Below are 22,342 nucleotides of genomic sequence, written 5' to 3'. Positions count from 1 at the left end.
AAAATAAATTAACATAAATGTACCTTCTGCATGGGCCTGCGTGTAGGTGCTGAAATGCTCCCGGTTGCTCTGTCCGTATGTGCGAGTAAGCGCAGGAGCTCCCCCTCGCACATACAGACATGCAGTGCCCCAGCCAGCATTTCTAATGAGCTATGCAAGGTTGGCAAAGCAAAACGCCCCCAGCCTTGCATGGCTCAGTGAGAATGTGCGCTTGGGGAACTGAACTGTCAAAGGGAAACAGCGTTTCCCTTTGACAGTACAGCCAGCCCAGGAGCACTCCGTCAGCTTGAAAAAGCAGCTGAGGGAGTGCTCAGTGTTTCACTGGGTGGACGCCCCTTGCCCATTATGGATGAGCCGCCAGGGTCGGACTGGCCAGTGGGCCACTTTTCTGGCTAATGTGGGCCAGTTTGATGAGTTTCTTCACTATGCAGCTAATAGTTTCGACCATTGTTGCTGAATAAATATTTCTTAAATATCACAAATTGCTTACATTTTAACCGAAAACACCCCCTTGGGTGCTATTCAAACAGTATGTGACTTAAGGAATTAATATCCATTTGCAACTGTGGGCCACTTTTACATTCGTGCCTGAGACAGTTTTATGGTCCAATCTGACCACGTGTGCCGGCCCTGCCCATTTCCACGATTCTAAAAATAAAAATAAATTTAAAAAAAACTTTTTTTTTTTACACATTTTATGCTGGGCTCTCGCGCCTCCCCTGGAATGCGGCCGCGCCCCCAACGGTGGCGCGCCCCACAGTTTGAAGACCTCTGTGTTAGGATATCATCTGCAAAGAGGGCTAATTTATATTCTTTCCCATATCTCTCAAAGCCATTTATCTGACTTTCCAACCGTATTGCTATCACTAGTGTTTCCCGGGTCAGTGCAAACATCCTGGGCGACAGGCGGCAACCCTTTCTCATTACCTCACTCGGGTGAAATTCCTCAGATGCGACACCATTAACTATCACTCTCGCCCTTGAGTTCCCATAGAGAGCCATGACTCCAGAGAGCCATCTGGAGGTTAGACCCACTTTTCTCAACACTGCCTCCAAAAAGGCCATTCGAACTGATCAAAGGCTTTTTCTGCATCTAATGAAATCAGGAGCAGGTCCTTGTCCTCTGTACTGGGATCGTCCATAAGGTCTAGGGTCTTACAGATGTCATCTGCCCCCTGCCGGCCTCTGTTAAAACCAGCTTGGTCATTGTCTACTAGTTTGGGAAGGACACTGTTCAGTCTCTCTGCTAGGATGCTCAAATAAATCTTGGCATCCACTTTCACCAGCAAAATGGGATGATAGGACCAACAATCTAAACGATCTCCTCCGTCTTTCGGGATGATCACAATTTCCGCCTGCATGAACGTGGCTAGGGCCAGGGCTTTAAAACGTTGGGCGAACAATGGTGCTAGCAACGCCCTGCGTCTCTTGTAGAACATTGATGTGAACCCATCTTGTCCTGGTGCAGTACCCGCCTTTAGCTTCGAAATCTCATCAAAACGTCATCTATAAATATGGCGGATCTATCATTGCTAGTTCTTCACTCGCCAGGGTCTGGAGGTATTCCATTGAGATACGTTTGGATATCTCTGACATCACTCCTCTTGTTTGTATTGTATGGGCAGGCATAACATTTCCCAAACCTTTGGGCTATATCCCCTGGCTGGGTAAGCATAGGATCTCTCCGCTCTTTGCCCTCACAGGCGGGCCGCAAATAAGGTGTGGGCCTTGTCATCCTTCTCATAGTTCATTTGATTAACAAACCTAAGCTGGGACAAAGCTCTTCCCTGCCATACACCCCTAAGTTCCTGCCTCAGCTAGACCACTTCTCGCAGTCTCTCCTCTAATGGGCTGTCCCCTTTCTTCAGGTCTATCTCTTTGGCATTAATTGCCTGTTTGAGGTGGTTTCCTTCAACATTTTCTCTCTTTTCTTAGCCACGCCTTCTGAGGTAGGAGGCTGTGAATAGTAGCCTTGGAAGCCTGCCATACTGTACATAACAGGGTCATCTCTATATCATTCCATTGGAAATAGCTGCAATTCCTGACTGAAAAGCATCACTGAATGCCGGGTCTCTAAACAGGGTATTGTTACAAATTAATCTTTTATCTGGGGGAGTACAAGGGCCAAAATACAGGGATGCTCAACACATGTCTTGGTCCGACCACCCCACCACCTGTCTATCTGCCCCCATTATACTGTATTCACGTGCTGCATCTATTAATATATAGTCAATTTGAGAGAATGTCTTGTGATGGGGCGAGTAAAAAGTGTAAGCTCTTTGTTGTGGGTGGACCGTTCTCCACACATCTGTCACAAAGAGGTCTTGAATTAAAGCGTGTAGAATTTCTCCTACCCCAGCTGATGGCACTGTTGCTCCAGCCTCAAGGGAGAACCGGCCCGGCAGCGGGTCTACCATCAGATTAAGATCCCCAGCCCAAATAGTAGCCCCACCCTCCTTGTTTCAAGAAATGCCAATACTTTGTTGCAAAAGGAAAATTGTTGCTGGTTTGGTGCATATACGAAGCACAGCATCACCTCTGTGTGGCCTACAGCTAGCAGACGCTCCTATAGTGAACCCGGTGGAGGGAGGCTGAAAGCAAAGCGGGGTCTGCACCTGGAAGAGGGGGAACCAGGGGTGAATCCCTCACCCGAGATAAGCCATAGTGAACCCGGTGGAGGGAGGCTGAAAGCAGAGAGGGGGGTCTGTGCCCAGAAGAGGGGGACCCAGGGGTGAATCCATCATCCAAAAAATACATAAAATGGAACTTTGTGTATGTAAGTTAGTTCTTTTCTTGGTACACCTATCAGGCCCTGGAGATCAGGAAACCACAACCCCCGAAGGCCTTGATATCAAAAGGAACTGTTTTAGGATCTAAGCCAGGAAGAGGGAGATCCAGGGGGCGATAAGCAATCACCCAACACCACGAGGAACAAGGGTCGGCGCCCGGAAGAGGGGGACCCCAAGGGTGAAGAATTCTCACCCTAAGTAAAACCAGGAAACAAACTTTCATTTTTTGAAGGAACTTTTGTTTTGTTGCTTGAACAAGTCAGGCCCTCGAAGGCAAGAGACTTTCACAGGGAAACGCGACTTGGCCATCGAGGCTCCTGATAAACTGGAACAGAAATGTTGACTTGTGCTGAGGAAGCTCGAGTGTGTGCTGTGCTCCAAGATCCCACTTTATCCTGAGGCCAAAACCTGGGGAAGGAAAATCCAGGCTACCACATCCTGACATATTATTTGTTAACACTTCTTTATTTTCTTGAAAACTATCCTTCACCCTTTTTGTATTAGTTGTAAGGTTTGGCAATAGGTTTCTTAGTATAGGCCCTTTTTATTTTCCACAACGCCACTAGGACTGCCTTATTTTCATTTGATGGTCGACGCTTGCTCCCATCTTAGATAAAGGTTTAGAGTAGGTGTTTTCCCACCCTGCACACAGTTTAATAAACACCCTTGAACTGTGATAATTTGTGTCTGTCTTCACTGTTGCCACCCTGAGTTCCTTACACCACTCTTCCTTTCCATTCCAATACCGCGGCCGTCACTTCACTTGTCTTCATGGACCTGATTTCCTCTAATAGCAGGCGGACATCTTCTTTAGTTGAAGCCTCTTGTTCTCCGAGGGGAGGTGAAGGACCCTCGTTCTGGCTCGTTATTTTTTAGTCAGAATGACAGCGAAAGCTATTTAGCATTGTTATCGTATTCGGGTCTAACATGTGCGGCTCAGATAATGCCCAGAAATGCTACAGTTCAACAATGAGGAGTCGGCACTTCAAAGTTCTCCTGCTATGTCTCAACGTGCCTCCTTTGGAATAACAAGCTCTGCTATCTGTAGCACTGCTCTGGGCAACGGGGTGATTGCTGTGTTCCGTTGCAGTTATAGGATGTAACTTCCCCTCATGCTGCCATCTGCCAAGGACCTCTGTCGGTTCAGACCCCAGCTCTGTAGATGCCCCATTGGCCACTCCCCACACCCTTCCCTTTCTACAGGCCTTCATATTGCCTGATTGCAGTATCTCCCTTTGTGGGTAGGGGGCTGGAGCCAGCCACCAAGTTGATAAAGCGAGCCGTACGTACTGAAGGCTCCGCACTCTGTGATGGCCCCACTGGGTCTGGGGTATTGCACGGGGTGAAGCTGGTCACTGAGGACTTCCACATATCCCACCGGTCAGCCCTTTGGTGAGCGGGACCCACCTTCTCTTACTGGAAGGCTGAAAGACTGTGCAGAAATCAGCTGTGGCTGGGTAGCCGCAGTATTGAGTTTCAGACTATACCATGCGCGGTGGGCCTTTTTGGTATTGCCCAGAGCCTTTCCTCAGCATCCATGTTCTTGGACTTCACGCCGACTGGTCGGTCACACCTCTCTGCAGGCCCTAACGGTACGACACTGCCCGAACTGCAGGTTCCTCGCCCAAGCCCGGCTTCATTGGGTTTTTCTCATGTATAGCCAAGTACCTCTGCCTACATCCGTGCTCCAATGTTGGCCATTGCGGTTGCAGATCCAGTTTCTTACAGGGCAGTTTTGTGGGTCGTTACGGTCCCAGGGACCCCAGTAATTCCGGGCTAATGGCAGCCCGGGGGCTTCATGAAGCTGATGGTCGGCTTCTTAGTGAAAACAAGGGCCGTTGGGCTCTCAAGACTAAGGCGATGATGCACCAGGCAGCCATGCTGCCTGCGCCCCCTGGTGGTCTCCCTCCTCATCTCTTTAACATGGAGAAAAACTAATAAAGTCAAACTCACCAGCAACTGCACTGAACATCAAACAAAATCAATTTCACCAACAACTGAAGGTTATCAAGAATCCTCTGTATTATGTTCATGACAGAGAATGTTTCTGTGTAGAATTGCTTACGGAGGTGCGAGGTGGAGTGGGTGTGTCTGCAATGGATAGCACGTATTTGAAGGCAGTGGCACACTTCAAGCCTTTGTCGGAAGAGCTATTGGGCCTCATTATAGGTTTGGTGGTATTCCACCTGTAGATCAGGCAGGATACCATTAAACGGTAATACTGTTACCAGCGCCTGATCTGCCAGAATTACCGGCAGATTACAGGTGCCGGCAGGGGTATTTTAATCCCCATTCCATGAGGTCAATGGGACTGCATGGTGGGATTGCCGGAATTACTGCCACTGGTGTTACCGTTGTCAGTAGTATCGGCTGTTTTTTGCAGTGCGGAAAAAAGGGCGGTAATGGAATTGACAGCACTTTTTTCCTGCACCACCAAACTTGTAATGAGGCCTTTGTCTTCCGGTGACTGGTGATATACCACTTACCCACACCCCGTTATATTCCTGACAATGTCAGCTTTTCTGGACTTTCTCAGGCAGTGCCAGGGGTGAAACAGACTACCCCAAAGACCCTACAGGATAGTGGGGCCCACGCTTTTAGGGACCCCCAGATTGGCCCATGCGTGTACATTTTCTTTGGAAGTCTGTCATTTCACCATCACCCTCACCACGTTTTGCCAGGTAGGGCATTCAATTTGTGTTGTGCCTCTGGACACTTCCCTGTGCAGAGGTCGAGCATGGGGATCAAGGGGTTGCTATTTTTGTGCAGGCTGATTTGATTAAACTCTCTGCAAGTTATTGGCAAACATTGCGTGTGAAATGAGGATCCCTCACGCCAAGTACCCTGGTGTTTTGTTTGGAAGGACTGTTCACAAGGGTGCCGAATGTCCACAATATTTGTATTCCATTCTCATACATTTGACTTGTTTTTATATCTGTGTGCATATTCAATCCCACTGCTTAAAATAGGCGACACATGCAAGTGGTTAGTTTGATGGAATCTACTTCATTGCTACAAATGCAGAAAAGCTTCAGCAACAATACCACAGCCTACTGAGAAGTGTCTACTCTGACAGTGCACATAAAGGAAAGCAACTCTGCCAACTAAAAGTACTGCACTCCTGCTGACATGGGCGGGCACTGTTGATGATTAGTTAAAGTACTGTTCGTTAAATGCAATATCAGCCGTGTTGACGACGGCAGGTATTTATTTATGTATTTATGTATTTATTTATTTATTTATTGGACATCTGTATGGCACCTATGCACAAGTGTTTCCAGGCACCAGGTACTGTCAATTAAAACTATAGCAGCCCTGCAGAGAATGGTCAGGGCTAATGTGACGGTGCCAAAATGGGTTCTAAACGTACAGTTTTCATGAGCAGTTTCTCAACTCACCAGGGCTACTTTGCCCCACCCCTAACTCCACAAACACCCCCGCCGCATTGGCGAGTTCCAAGGTTCTATTTTGTTCAATTTCCATCATTTCTGTAAAATGGGATTTAGCATGAGCTTGCCAACCTTGTTCGTGCACCGTCCTGCGCAGGCACCAGCTTTACATGAATATGGATAAACGTAACTTGCCCCCAGGTGAAATGTAGCTACACGGGTAAGGTTAAAAAGGCCAGCTAAAGGGACCAGCCAGCTTTTCGTTCGCAATACCTGTGGAACTCAAAAGCACCGGTTTTAGGAGCTCAAATCCCCAACTGGCAATGTATCAAAGTAACGCTGCATTGGGGAAACCTTTATGGCGTGGCCTTCTGGGATCCTGGAAGTATTTTTTTACGACACGTATCTATTTGTAGTTTGGGCTATTGGCGTCGCTTGTGACACCTATAAGCGCAAACTATTGCATTCGAGTATAGATAGGGGGGAATGGCATATGAGGTGGGTAGCACAGCCTGTATGTGTTGTTTGGTTATTTGCCCTTCCAATGACTGGCCATGGCAATGCTAATGCATATGGCCATTCCCACCCAGTACCTGCCCCTCTCTGCCCAAAACACCTCCTAATGGGAACTCATTGAACTCACTTTAAGCAAGCATTACCATCAAACGTTGCACTGGAAGTGCCTGCCATATTTTTTAAAGCAGTCTTCTGAGAGTTAATGAGAGTTAAGGACTTAATTGGAGCTGCAAACCCGCTACTGGTGTAATAAAAACATGTCTTAACCAGGTCTGCCTTCAGCCACTCGATGTATAAGCACGCTGCGTGTCCTTCAGTGAAGTACTATTAAAAACAAGCATTCCCAAAACCAGCAGTTTGGGGTTGTGCATAAGTATTAGGCATTTGCCCGGTACTACTATTAGATGCCAAGGAACGTGCACCACTTTGCACCTGCTACCATCACTGGCCAGTTAATACCACCATGGCTGTGCCTGGCAAGTCCCTTTGCCATGTCTCCCCAAATGCCCAAACTGTTGGCATTGCCAATGCTTGTTTGCACTGCAATGGCTGTCCCTTTAACTGACAGCAGATGCAATTCAAGATGCTGTGCGAATGGATATTAAGGAATGCAGGCCTGATGTACTTTTTCTGGCCACCTGCATTTGGTGCAGTCTACAATGACACACACACATACAACAGCTCATGCACAGTAAGGGGGAAGCCCGTGTGCACCTCATTGGGCACAGGGCATTTGACTTGTGCCCAGGTGCAAGTTAAAGATCTGGATGAGTTGCAGTGCTATTGTTGAACAGTGCTCTGCTGCAACACACCCAGATCATACATCTGGCTCAGGATGGTCAGTGGTGTTAAATATCCGCTACAGCGCGCCCCAATCATACATCTGGCTCAGGATGGTCAGTGGTGTTACAATATCCACTGCAGCAAGCCCCAATCATACATCTGGCTCAGGGTGGCCAGTGGTGTTACAATATCCGCTGCAGCGTGCCCCGATCATACATCTGACTCAGGGTGGCCAGTGGTGTTACAATATCCGCTGCAGCGTGCCCCGATCATACATCTGGCTCAGGGTGGTCAGTGGTGTTACAATATCTGCTGCAGCGTGCCCCGACCATACATCTGGCTCAGGGTGGCCAGTGGTGTTACAATATCCGCTGCAGCGTGCCCCGATCATACATCTGACTCAGGGTGGCCAGTGGTGTTACAATATCCGCTGCAGCGCGCCCCGATCATACATCTGGCTCAGGATGGTCAGTGGTGTTACAATATCCGCTGCAGCAAGCCCCGATCATACATCGGGCTCAAGGTGGCCCGTGGTGCTACACTAGCGGGTAGATATCTAAGCCTGTCAAAGTTGTAATTGGGGTTCTATGATTTGAAAAATCTGACCCAAGTTGAATGATTTGTACTACATAAATATAGTTATGTTATTGAGATTGATACCACGCACTACCTCCATTCTCATGGTCTCCAGGCGCTCATCCAGATCTAAAAAGGAAGGAGGGTTAGGGAGGGTTAATTAGTGGGATGGAAAGGCAGAGCGACAGCTTTTGCTGTACTGTTGGTAGCTTCAATTCGGGAAAAACGATCACTGTGTGTAGTGTTTTCTTCTGGATGGCATGGGTTTGGTATTGTTTTGTTGTGTGAGATTTTTTTGTGCATCTATATTGTCGTTTTCAGTGGAGATTTGAGTGTGTTGGGGACAAGTGGGGGGTTGGAGGCGTGTGCGGATTGCTGCCTGATTTCAAGTTCATGATGTGGCAGAGATATGTGTGTGTTTTGTTTGGTGGTTGCGTGTTAGTTTGTAGGAACATTTAAAATCTTAGGATTTAGTGGCCTCACAATCGCTTAACCTCACAGTGGTGGTAGCCTCGCAGCGACGCTCGCCTCACAGCGGCAGAACCTTACAGTGGCAAAGCTTCACATTTGAAAAAATTTCAGAATGGCAGAGTTTTCAGAGTGGAAGAGGTTTCACAGTATCAAAGCCTTGCAGTGACAGTTCTTCTCAATGGCAAGATCTCATTGGTGGACATCTTACAGTTAGCAAATGCTCACATTACCAAAATCTCAGTGGCCAAACCTAACAGTGGCAAAATTGATAGTGGCACAATCTCACATTGGCAGCATGTCACACTCACAAAATCCGAGTGGCCAAACCTTGCAGTAGCGAAATCTGCTAGGGATAAAATCTAATAGTGGAAAAATTTCACATTAGAAAACTCACATTAGCTAAGTCTCAGTGGCCAAACCTTACTGTGGCAAAATATGCTAAAGTCTCACATTAGCAAAATCTAACATTAACATAATTTCAGTTGCAAAAATGTATAGTGGCAAAACTGATAGTGGCACAATCTCACATTAGCACAAGTCACATTGGCAAAATCTCAGTGGCCGGACCTTACAGTGGCAAAATATTGTACATGAAGTAAGGGCGCAGGAGACAGAGGCTGACAGAGGGGATGACATTTTTCATAAATATTTATTGAGATTTGAAAGAAAAACCTATCTGGCCCTATAACTATGAGCGGTTTCTCTGCCTCAACCAAAACTAAAAGAACCGTCAGAATGTCTGTCAAATAAATAATCTCTAGCCCTTGCACTCTACAACTAAGGAAATCTAATAACATACAAGTTCTCCAACCAGGGGAATGTCTCCCGTCTTCTGGTGGATGCTGAGAGTCCTTCTTGAAAATTGTCCAAAATGTTCTAGAGCCAGGGGGAATGACTCCTTTCCCCTGACGCCGATATTTTATTCCACAAAAGATAAGACAAAGTAAGTAGATTCTGATCTAGGAGAATGACTGGCTTCTCCTGGACTGGGTATTGACTTCCACGTCCTTTCAGAGGCCAGGGGGTATTGCTCTCTTCCTCTGATGCTCTTCGGTTCACCTGATGTGTTTCACAGTCATTCAATAGGGTTTGCCATTCTTCCCAAGTGTAAGCAAACTTCCACTCTTTCTTATATTGGTATTCTCTTTGCCTGGATTCCAGGCCCTTTTCACATTTCTTTCATCAAGGTCCAAGACCCTTCTATTGCCTTCAGTGGGCTTCAACGCCCCACTGAATTGAGAAGGATTTTCTCCTTGACTCAGTTCTTGATTTTTGGGGTGCTAGACCCTTCTGTGGTGGTCAGTGGCTGTGGGTTTGTCACTGATGCAGGGAAGCTTTCATCGGATGCAGACGTTGTATACTTCACTTCCCTTAATGTTGGGGTCCTTGACCCTTCTCATATGAGTAGTGGGATTATGCCTGCCACTACGATGAAGATAGTCTCTTTTGTTGCTTATCTGGACTTGGTTGGGGTCCTCGACCCTTCCCTGGTGGTCCGTGGGCATATTGGTATGGCACTGGGATGAGGAATAGTTCCTCGGATGCAGTGTTCTTGATGGTAGGGGTCTTCGTCCTTCGCTGGTGGTCAGTGGACTTATTGGTATGGTCACTGGTACGAGGAAGAATTCCTTGGATGCAGTATTCTTGATGGTTGGGGTCCTCAACCCTTGCCTGGTGGTCAGTGGACTTATTGGCACAGGCTCTGGGACGAGGGAGAATTCCTCAGATGCAGTATTCTTGATGGTAGGGGTTCTTGGCCCTTCCCTGGTGGTCGGTGGACTTATTGGTATGGCCACTGGAATGAGGGAGAATTCCTCTGATGCAACATTCTTGATGGTAGCGGTCCTCAACCCTTGCCTAGTGGTCAGTTGACTTATTGGTATGGCCACTGGGATGAGGAAGAAGAGCTGAGCTACACAATGGGCCTTTTGGTGTCCCCTGGGAACTGTGGTTACCAAGGGGTTGAGGGGAGTTAGCCTTATCCTGTTTTACTTGCACCGCTGCATCTCGTCCGGGTCTCCCGCAACAGCCATCACTTTGATTTGGGTATAGGTGCATCACCGACGCTATCGGGGACAGCGGTCCTCCAGCTTCTGCAGACATTTCATGCTGCCTTCTGCTGTTGAGTGGCAACTCAACCAACAGTTTTACTGCGCTCGATTTCCCTCTGGCCGGTTGTAAAGGCCTGCTCCTGCGGTCCTCCTTGGAAGCGCATGCAGTAGGCTGCTGGCATTCTTCGGTCTTTCCTTCCTCGGTGTGCTAAACTCCTGTGTTGGACAAACTCTTTACTCCCAGGTTCACACAGCTGGGCTTGACACATCACTTAGTCCATTGTCAGTTTTTATACAATGTAGCAGAGTCTCATTTGGCCCATTGTGTAAATCCCTTTTCTCTCTCCTGGCCCCAATCCTTATACCTCTGTGGGGCCACCTCGTACCAGCACTTCTGTAAATATTGATCTGCATGGTTCCCATGTTCTTCACCATCATGGTACTTATGGTCACACTGGGGTCTTCTGTATTATAATAGTGCATGGATTTACTGAGTAAAAAGAGGTTATCAGAGAAAAAAGGAGCTAGAATATGTATTGGTGCAATGGTGTTTACCGGGCCATATCCTACGTGGTTGTCCTTGTTCCAAGGAGGGGAGTTCCTCCCCATGAAGCCCTCCCACATTGAGCCACCCCTAGGCTTAATATTGGGTAGCGGCTGCACCTCCCTAGTATTATGGGAAAAGTCTCCCTCCTGGGGAGAAGTGATGACACTTAGTGACTCGTCACATAAGCTTCCTCTAATGCGGCTGGCTTCCCCATCTCCCTCTAAGGGAAATTGTAACAGGAAATCAATGTTTCCCTGTTCCTTTCCCTTCCTGTGCTCTACTTGGAAGAAAAAGGCTTGTAGGTCTAAAAACAGCTGCATTATCCTTGGGTAAAATGTGCCAAGTGAGCAATGAATGACCAGTGGCCAACCTAAACTTCCTACCTGTTAAGTAGCACTTGAAGTACCCGATTGCCCACTATATGGCCAGTGCCTATAGCTCGATGGTAGCATAGTTTATTTCTCGGGGGAACAACTTCCCGCTGACGTATAGCACAGGGTGTTCCACACCATCATAGTCTTGAGCGCGCATGTCTCTGATTCCTTCCTTTGAGGCGTCGGTTTGGAGAATACACTCTTTGTTAAAGTTAGGTATCTTCAGTATTGGTTTGCTGCACTGAATGGATTTCAGCATGTCAAAACTGGCCTGATCCTCTTTCTGCCACCGCAGTTTCTGTGGTTAGACATTCTTTAGCTTATCAATGAGACAAGAGGTTATGGTGGAGTAGTTTGGGATGAACCTCCTCTAGTAACCGGTAAATCCTAAGAATGCTGTCAGGTCCTTTTTCATCTTTGGGGCAGGTGTCTCCTGTGCAGCTTGGACTTTTTTCTATCTGGGGTTGGACCAACCCATTGTTTGATGAAGAACCTCAAGTATTTTACCTCTGATTGGGCTAAATTACATTTCTTGAGGTTAGCGGTTAGGCCTGCTTTCCTCAGGGCTTTAGTTATCTCACATTGGTGGAACAGTGGTCTTCCCAGGTTTCACTATGCATCACTATGCTGTCCAAATATGCGCCGCAGAAGCTGGAATAGGGTTGCAAAATATGGTCCATTAATAATAATAATAATAATAATAATAATAATAATAATAATAATCATCCCTGGAAAGTGGATGGGGCCCCCTGGTGTCTGAACGGTAGGACTTTTACATGAAATAGTCTTCTTGGGGTGTTGAAGGCTGTTTTTAATTTGTCTGCTGGATTTAATGGTACCTGTCAATAGCCCTTGGTGAGATCCTTCTTGAGGTAACTTGTGTTATCTGATTTTTGCTTAGTCCTTTACTTAGGCATTGTGAATGTTGCGGGCGGGATTTTGTGTGTGAGGGGGGTATTTATGATGCGCACCGCACTTGGGTTGTCACCTCTCCCAGGTAACACGGGTGGGTGGAGCTTTTATCCTCAGTCAGCTTGTGAATTCTAGACTTGTGTTAAATCAATCTTTTTTTATTCTCCAGCTAGCTCCGTTCCACTGTCCACCCAGCTCTCAGAAGAGGAGGAGAAGGTAAGCTGAACTATGCACTCACCAACTCCTAGGAGTAGAAGAAGGAGATTGAAATGATGGTCTATATGCCAGGGTCTGCTGGGGACTCTGCTGTGGCCAGCAGTCATTGTAGTTTATCTAATGTCACCAGCAGCTACTGTAGTACATCTGCTGATGCTAACAGCCAATGTAATCCATCTGCTGTCTCCAGCAGTCATTGCAGATTATCTTCACCATAACTGGGATATTTAAATAGAAAGGGGCTTCAGACTTCATTCCCCGTCAACCAGGGGAATCTGCTGCAGGCCACTGGGTTTCACTCACCTTGTCATCAGGGCCCTACATTCTCAATATGGCCCTGCCTTTACCTTGGCCACACCACTGATCATGTCGTTTGTATCTGCTGACCTTCAATGCCAATGTTCACAAAAATCACCCCCTTTCCCATAACACAATCTCTTCTGTCAACAGAGATGTACTCCAACAGCTCTTGCGTCCCCTTAACTTGCTCCATAGAGGGGGTACCTCAGCTCTAGGTGGGGTCCTCTAGATGAGCTCTGGCTACATGGTAAAATATAGAATTTTTAAGCCTTGTGGGTTTCAGCAGTATTGACCAACAGCTCATTGTTGTGGCAGCAAATTGTTGCCTTTCTGCAAAGACCATCAGTATCAACACGGAGTAACCAGAGGGTTTCTTCTGTCTATCCTAATGCCAGGTTAGCAAGTGCATCATGGAGGTCCTGGCAGATTCTCTGTCCAAGCCGAGTCCAGCCCCTGTTAGCAGTGAATGCCGAAGAATCCTGAAGGAAGGTAAGGACCGGAAGGCATGGGAGTGACACGGAGGTAAACATGCACAACTAATGAACAGTTTGTAAATATGTGTGGCACGCACATGCATGTTGCACATGCACACACACACACACACACACACACACACACTTTGTAATAATCCATGATCAGAATCATATTAGAGTTGATGAGCTATAAGACGGTGGAAAACTTGGAACCTTGGATCGTGTTCTTCTTCATGTACAGACCACTAGAGCAGGCAACAATGACCAAGCCATGCACTCGCTGAGTGTTTCAGAGTGCAGTGTTCTGCATCATTGGTTTCTGGAGATAAAGCTACATCATGGATCAGCAGTGTTTTAGAAGACAGACAGGGTAGATCATCCTGAATCTGCTGAGTGTAAGGAGAAGGATCATTTGCTATGCTTTACACTTGCTGAGTATTGTGAGACTGTATTACACCACAGAGCTGTTGCATCATGGCAGCAAGTCTTGGTGTTGCACCATTGACTTGCTGAGTCTAGGAGGTTACACAGGCCACGCCATACACTATAGATATAGTCTTGTATTAATCAGGTCTGGCACTGATTTGGCAGACAATGAGACTAGCTTTCGTGAAGACAAGACTTGCTTCAAGGTGAAGCTTAGCCAAATTCCCCAAGTAGATCTGACCTCAGGATTACCATCAGTGCTGCTGGATATCCAAGAGTGGGCTAAGGGTCAAGAACACTGCACACACTATGGGCTGACAACACAAGAATATGATTACATCCATTAGGCGAAAGTTTGACAGTCACCTGCGTTTGCTTTGGGATGGTCTGTGCAGCGGACACTTGGATCCTGGAACTGTATGGTGGTTGGAGGTTTGGTTCTGATGGTGAACAAAGGACGGGAGGCTGTACTGGCTTATTGAATTCTTGTCTGTCTTCCCCATAAATAAATAAATCCAAACTCTATGGACACCTCCTGCTGCATGACATGACTTTTTCGACATGGCACGCAGTGGAAGATGCCAACACTCTTACGAAAATATGCTGTGTTCTGCATCCTGGCGAATATATGTTTGGTGCAGGCTGTCCATCCTGCTTTTGGCGGTTTGGTTAACTCCTAACTTTCAGTTGGTACTGTGAGGCAGAACTTGAACGTCTTAGAGTACCCCCTACTACCCATATTAGGAGATTTTAATATTTGGTGTGAGGATACTAATATTCATGCTAGGTACTTTCTGTATAATGTGAAATCCCTCATTTTATCCAGGTTGTGAGTGCCCCCATTCACTCAGTATGCCATAACTTCAATGCAATGTTAAACACTCAGAACCTACCTATAGGACTGTCTTTCTATAATCTTAATGTGCTAGATCACATTGCCAGATCTTGTGTAAACCTCACTAAATTGATCCATAAAATAGGCCAATTAACAAAATAAGAATACCATCAGTGAAACAAATTCTCCCCCAATGGCCTTATAATGACTTGCCAGCTGTCTCTTTCTAAACTCTTAACCCCAACGACTAACATAATGTTCAGTATTTCAATATGAATTTAACAACAGGTCTAGGATGCCAAGCATCATAAAGCTATGCTGTCCATCATATATATTGAACCTGACACAATGGTCCACACCACAGGTTCGATCCCCGGGTCCGCGCTTAGAAACGTCCGGGTTTTAAGCACGTTATAAATAACCTATCATATCATATCATATCATATACCCTTGAGCTATGTACACCAAAACCCAATTGTTATGTAAGAGGTAATGGTAACAATAATATTAAGTTGATGATGACCTAATTTACTAGAATACAGGGTGCATTGACATACAATGGTTAGTTATGTCTTCCTTCTCCCACGAACTTTGATCACATCACCCAAGCACTATCTTCCCTCCACTATCTAACTTTTCCCAAATGCACCCCCTTCAAATTGCTTTGCATCACTCATCTTTCTTTCTACAAGATTGAGACCCGGTTCCTCGGATCCGCATTCAATCAATACACTGTGCCATAGACCTGATGAGTATCGGAAATTGGCCAAGCACTATATATCACAAATATGTGCTAAATAATGGAGATTGACAAAACACTATGCCATAATCGATGCAATCTATGCCCTGTGTGCTCAGATCCCCCCAACCCTCGCTCTTAACCAGTATCAGAAAAAGGCAATGGTGAGCAATGGTGAGATCTTTCCAGGTGCTGGTTAATGCACCACCACAGGATCTTAAGGAGATTTAAAAAATCGACTTGATTTTAGAAAGAGACTGAAAAATGTTTTTTGTATGCAAACTCCTGTAGGACTGCCCATGTGCTTATAAATGATAACGCTTACATGCCTTGGGCCGTTGGGAGACATAGATCTTTTAAGGTCTGGAAGTAGAATAAATATTAAACCCTAGACCGGCTTAGTATTGGAAATCACTTCTACAATAAGAAGGTGTTGTAGGGTCCTTCCCGGTTCTGAAGTATTACACCTGGACACGTAAGTATAATAAGTGCCTTCATTGTGCCAGGAACAGGTAAGTAAGTACCTATGTGTGAAACCTATGGCATCCAGCACCAAACCAGCTCCAAGACTAACTGTCACTCTGTGGAACCCCCACTCCCCACCCCCCCAAAGGCCAAAACTCCATATTCCAAACATACACACCAACACTCAGACCTACAGAAGAGCAGTAACCTGAAAAGCGGAATACTACAGAAGGAAGGGCTCCCAGTGTTTGCGTCCTCCTCCTAATTCTAAATAACACTGCAAGTCCCAGGAGTCTGTCAAGCACCGACACGTGATGGCTGCTCCATAAAAGGAAAACGCTGCTGATTACGTGGGTTAGCAGCCAGGAGGCAGAATATACCAAACATGTAATACTTGCATTGCTCCCCCCAGGAACCACCTCCTAATCGAGTGGTAATGACTGATACCAAATAGCACTACAACTCCCAGGAGTCTATTAGGCACCGACACGTGATGGTTACACCAGGATGCGCACTAAACTCTCAAACAGGTTACAACCAATAGCAGCGGATCCGAATAAATGTTGGTACAAGAGAGGGAGCAATACCCTATAGGGTAGGTGCAATTTTCAACTCCACCAAAATGCACTAAAGTCTAAAGAATTTTTCAGTGCTGTCAGGCCTTTTTGAGTTATTCATTTGAAAATATGTACATTTACTTTAGATACAAGTAGAGCATTGGTTGAAATTCTAAGACAGTTCCAAGAAGTGAATCCCTTGCAGAAGGTCCAGTACAATAAAACTAGGACTTACACATACGCATGTAGGGAAATTATAACAGCAAGAAGCCCTGTTAAGTACAACTACTCGGGTGGTTATGAGAAATCCACACCTCACAATGATGGCAGAGTAATTACGTGATTTGTTGTTTTGTCTTTTAAGTCGAAGTGGCCACCAGGAGTGAACTGGGAAGCAAAAGAGGCCCAGGAATCTTTTTTTTTTTAAATTGGCCCCATATCACACAATTTCTGCACCCCCAACACTTTTCCCATGAGAACATTTGAAAATAAAATAGGTTACCACACAAAAGAGGCCCAGAGTGTAAAGGCCTACCAGAAATCTCCAGAGTTCCCGCTGGTGACCACTAGGGCACACTCGAGAATATAGAGAGATCCCCTGTAGCCACCAGGGTGCATGTGGGTATTCAATGTCAAAGCAACATGTGTGAACACGTATTCTATATACGCTGTATGAACCAGTGGCGAATCGACCAAATATTAATAGAATGTATGTACCAGATGGATATGTCTATTGCGTATATTTGTTTTAAAAATAGTATAATCAATAAATTGATACTTTTGTGCCTCAATAAGTGTTTCAATGATTTGATATGTGACAAGTAATCAGGAGTGTTGAAATGATTTGAGGCCCAAGAAATCATTAGCAGCAATGACGTTTCTGTTCCCCCTGGTTTTTGTTATTAGGAGTATTGGAAAACAGCCATGCAGTGGCATCTAGCGGCTGTGTGTTGGAGATCAACACTGCCCTATAGCTGCAATAGAGTTTCCGAGGACTGGAGAGCAGGCAGGCACTATACCATAGTCCCGCTGCACACTGGTAATAGACTGTGCACTATTGCATAGACCTGATGAAAATTGGAGATAGATCATGCACTTCGACATAGAACTTCTGAGCACTAGAGACACAGCACGCAATATACCGCTGACCTGCCGGGTGTGGCAGATAGACCATGGACTACACAATAGAGCTGTTGGATATGGGAGAGAGGCTGTGCACGATCCTATACACCCGCCGAGTAATGTTGAGTACTGGAGATGGATAATGCACTATGCAATAGACCTGCCGTGCATTCGAAAGCTTTCACACATTTCCACATGGATCCGCTGTGACATGCGAGATACAGATACTCCATTAATTACAATGACTGCTGAGTCTAGGGAGATACTGTAGACCATCTAATGCACCAAGGCTGTGTAGAGGTGTGGGTGGTACACCATGTATTATATTCTCTGCATACTCTGCATATTGTGAGGTAGAATCTCCATTGCACCTGCAACATTGTTATAATTGTTTATTTTTTAATTGGTTTACAAGGTACCTACGGCAGAACATCCACTTCATGGTGCAGCAATGAAAGACATAGGGCCTCATTACATGGTAGGCGGTAACTATGGTGCTATTAGCGCCATGGTTGCCGCCGGTACCGTACCGAGTCCGCCATGGTGAATGGTGGAATTACCGCAACATTCCAAGGTGTGTGGGGGCGGTAATTCCCCATTCACCATGGCACTTCTCCATTCCCATTTGAGCCCCGATAGGGCTCAATGGGAATGGGGAAGGTGGCAATTACGGTACCGCAAATTGCGGTACCGTAATTGCCTCCAAGGTCCCTTTGCGGGCCCGTTCCATAATGGCTGGTAAAACCAGCCGTTGAGGTCGGGTCCCGCAAAGGGACCTCGTAGTAAGGCGGTAAGGGTTTACCGGTACCAATACCCTTACCGGTAATGGTAAACACTTACCGCATTCCGTGTAATGAGGCCCATAGAAAGGCGCAGTACAGCATCACATGGTAGAGGAATATGGTCAACCTCTCATTAAAAGTCCTTGGGGCATGCAGATTAGGAAATACATTTTGGGTAAGGAGTGGGAGGAAGTGCCTAGGAGGTAGCACTTCTGCACATTATATGTGGGTGGAGAGAGAGTTAGCAAACAATTTGTTTTAAAAGCATGTTTTCCGTACTTTTCTGAACTGAATGTGGTTTTCTTCCTTTCAAATGGGTCTTTATGTTGTGCCTGGAGTAGATCCCTCTGGCTACTAGTTTTCATCATCCATGACTCTTTTTTTATTTGACCGTGTGTTGGAAAGTTTCTTTGCGCTTGAAGTTATGCGGTTGTTTGGTGGGATGTAGCTCTCATATTTTTGGTTTTTTGGTTGAGGTATGCAGGGCATTTGTTCCAGTAGGGTGGAAGAAAGAGCGCATTGAAAGAAATTTTCAGAATTATTAAAAGCCTGTTCAGGGCTTTTGGAAACAGCGTAATCCCCGGGTTTCATTACTATTTTGGATGTCTAGCTATAAAGCAGAGTTACCCAACTCCAGGGCCGTCATTACGACTTAGGCGGTAGCCATGCCGCTATTGGCGGCATGGCTGCTGCCAAAATCGGGTCCGGGTTCCCAGAATGGGTAATTACCGGGCCATTCCGAGTTCGGAGGGCCTGATAATTCCTCCCTTCTGAAACCCAGGCCTGGACCTTCCCCATTCCCATTTCAGCCCCCAAAGGGCTGAATGGGAATGGGAAAGGGAGCAAACAACGGGCCGATTACGAGCGGCCCGTTGTTTGCTCCCACTTCCCCTCGTGGGACCCGCTCTGCACGTCTGGTAAAACGTGCAGGTAAAACCAGACGTGCAGACCGGGTCCCGCGAGGGGACCTCGTAATCAGGCGGTACAGGGTTGACAGCGCCGCCCCGGCACCTTTATCAGTGTAGTTAACCCTTTACCGCCTGACTTATAATGAGGCCCCAGGTCTCGAGAAACGGAAAACATGTTACATTTTCAGGATACTCATTATCATTATCATTTAAAGGAAGCATATTCAACCTGTTCATTAGGACCAGCCCTATTTATTTATTTATTTATTATTTATTTATTTATTTGCTTATTTATTTATTTTAATTTCTATAGAGCGCCACACGCCCGTAGGCCTCAGAGCGTAACACAGGACAAGAACAAAAACAGACAGGTGATCAGAAAAGCCGGAGTTAAGAGAAAGCAGGCAAGAGTCATTCAGGGTTCTGGTTGAAAAGGAACTATGCTTTCGATCACACGAATATGACCGGGTAGAGAATTCCACAGCAAGGGAGCTTGAACATGAAAGATGGTCCCCCCAAAGTGCACCAATTTGTGCCTTGGTTGGATAAGTGAAAGATAGGCGGAGGAACTGTAGCTTTTATTCTGTCAACAAGATAACTAGGACACAGGTTTTTTGACATTTAAAGGATAAGGTCCATATCTTGTGGGAAATCCTCTGCCTCATGGGTAACCAGTAAAGGGACCTTCTAGCTTCAGAAATATGAGCAGATTTTGGAAGACCCTGTATAGCATGGACCGCATTGTTTTGTGCGACCTGCAGGGATTGTATATTAGCTTGCAGCATACCACCTAGGAGACTATTACAATAGTCTAACCTAGAATTTACTAAAGCAGTGGCGAGCAGGGCACAGTTGTTAATTGAGAGAAAGGGATGAATATAATTAATTTGTTTGGTGATCAGACTACAGGAGGAACGTATGAAGGCCATATGGGGACGCATAGAGAGTTACTCATCTAAGACGACTCTCAGTGTCTTCACCTTCTTCAAAACGGTGATGATGTTCGAGGCAATTGTAAAGTTGGCATAGGCAGAACCCAATCTGGCCATGCGAGCTTTAGAGGCCACGATTAAAAGCGCAGTCTTTTTACAATTGAGGGCGAGTGAGTTGGTAGCCATCCAATCCTGGATGGCTTTAAATATGGCATTAATAGCCGCTGAGTCCTGAATATAATTCCCGCTCAGCTGGAGAATGACCTGGGTATCATTGGCGTAGTTAGTATACCGAGCCCCCAGTGCATCCAGCATGCCAAGCAGGGGGCGAGTGTAGATGTTAAACAATGTTGGGGAGAGGCATGACCCCTGTGGAACTCTAGCTCATTTCTCCAACAGCCACACGGACAGAGCAGGGCCTGAGGAAGGATGAAATCCATTGGGAGGCCAAAGAAGAACAGTTAGCGACCTCCCTCAAGCATGTCACCAGAAGCGAATGATCAACCAAATCAACGGCCGCCTAGAGGTCGAGGAGCATCATCAGGGCAGGATGACCCTTATCCACCATGCCGGCCAATGTGGATCTAAGGTCCAGCATGGCGGTTTCCGTCCTGTGCTGAGCCCTTAACACCGACTGGCGTGTACCTAGAATCCCATGAACTTCAATGTGTTTTTGCAACTCATGATATGCTATTTTATCCATGATTTTAAGTATAAAAGGCACATTCGTGATAGGACGATAATTATCTGGGACCAGGGGATCAAGGCCAGGTTTCTTCAGTAAAGGCGTGATCCATGCCTCCTTCGTCCAAGGAGAGGTTAATGAGCCTGGTCATCCAGGGTGCCAGTACTTCAATAGAGTCCTTAAAGACATCCACAGGGCATGTGTCTGCTGGACAGGAGGTGGGTTTAAGTTCCTGAATGATTTTAGTGACTTGCTCAATGGTGTAGTGAGAGAAGTGAAAACAAAGTACATTGCTAATATCTGGGGGGATGGAGGGATCCTGTAGACAGGTATCATCCTGTTTGATAACAAGATTATTGATGGTCTCTCTGTGAATTGCAATTTTAGCCAGAAAGCCATCATGGATAGACTGACACCAAGCGGCATCCTTAGTAATAGTGCTAGGAATAGGTGGCTCCTGAAAATCTTGTAGAACTTTAAAGAGCTCACTAACATTGGATCGGGCATTATTTATCCGGTTGTTGTAGTAAGAGGATTTAGATGAAATAATGTCTGTTTTATATTTCATAACAGCCAGTTTATACTGCTGTTATGAGTCTGGCTTTTTTCCTGCCTAGTGGAGATGATCTTGTCAGTAAACCAGGTGTTATGGTGCACTCCAGGCTTAATAGTTTTTGGTCAATGGTGGCTTGTTTTAGAGTAGTGGTAAGGTGGTCCACCAACGGGGAAGACTGAGAAAAGCTGGACAGGGGTTTAAGGTTTGAAACGAGGTGAGACGAAAACTTTTCAGGTGTAACGTTTTTAAAGTTACGAGTGTCCTTGGTAATCCAGAGTAAGGCGTCCTTCTTAGCTAAAGGTTTTGGAAGAATAAATGATGCCTTTATCAGTGAATGGTCAGACCATACACAGGGCAGCACCTGGAGTTGCAGAATTAGGAGGTTTTGAGAGACCAGCCAATTCAGGTGTGCCCTCCTACATGGGTGACAATATCAACCCACTGTTTAAGTCCCAAACCGGACAGAGAGTCAGAGAGGGCCTGGCCCTGCTTGTCCCTGATGTCATTGGCCCAATAATTAATGTCCCCAAGAATGATTAGAGCGTTCCTTGACTTAGTAATATGAGAAATCAGCTCCATAATTTGCTCCTCAAAATGTGGCATACTTTTAGGGGGTCTGTTGATGATGAGCACATTTAATGAGGAATTCTATGGAGTTTTAATTTTTACCCAGAGGGATTGTCAGGCTTCAGGACTGTCTTGCGGAATAACATGGCAGTCAAGATGTTTTTTGGACATAAGTGCCACCCCTCCCCCCTTGCTACCCTCCCAATCAGCACGGAAAATAGTGTAGTCGGGAGGAGAGCATAGAGTGGCATTGTTGGGAATGGAGGAGTCAAGGCATGTTTCAGTGAGGGCAAACAGATTGGGCTTTCTCTGCAATAAATGGTCTTCCACCCGATCCCATGCTTCAGGAGTGATCTAGTGTTTAACAGGCT

The 22,342-nt window shown here is 46.1% G+C and overlaps 1 protein-coding gene across 1 annotated transcript in view; it reads left to right on the top strand.

Moving 5' to 3' along the window:
- CCER2 (coiled-coil glutamate rich protein 2) overlaps positions 1 to 22,342 on the top strand; it is a 178,717-nt gene that overhangs the window by 116,022 nt on the left and 40,353 nt on the right. Inside the window, exons 2-3 of the mRNA XM_069644219.1 lie at positions 12,578 to 12,624; positions 13,320 to 13,413. Of these exons, the coding sequence (XP_069500320.1) occupies positions 12,578 to 12,624; positions 13,320 to 13,413 (141 nt within the window). The remainder of the gene's footprint in view (positions 1 to 12,577; positions 12,625 to 13,319; positions 13,414 to 22,342) is intronic.

The sequence above is a fragment of the Ambystoma mexicanum genome, chromosome 2p (genome assembly GCF_040938575.1).
Source record: "Ambystoma mexicanum isolate Mex_15411 chromosome 2p, UKY_AmexF1_1, whole genome shotgun sequence".
NCBI lineage: Eukaryota > Metazoa > Chordata > Amphibia > Caudata > Ambystomatidae > Ambystoma > Ambystoma mexicanum.
The sequence above is the reverse complement of the archived record's forward strand: the minus strand, read 5'-3'. Positions and strand labels throughout refer to the sequence as shown.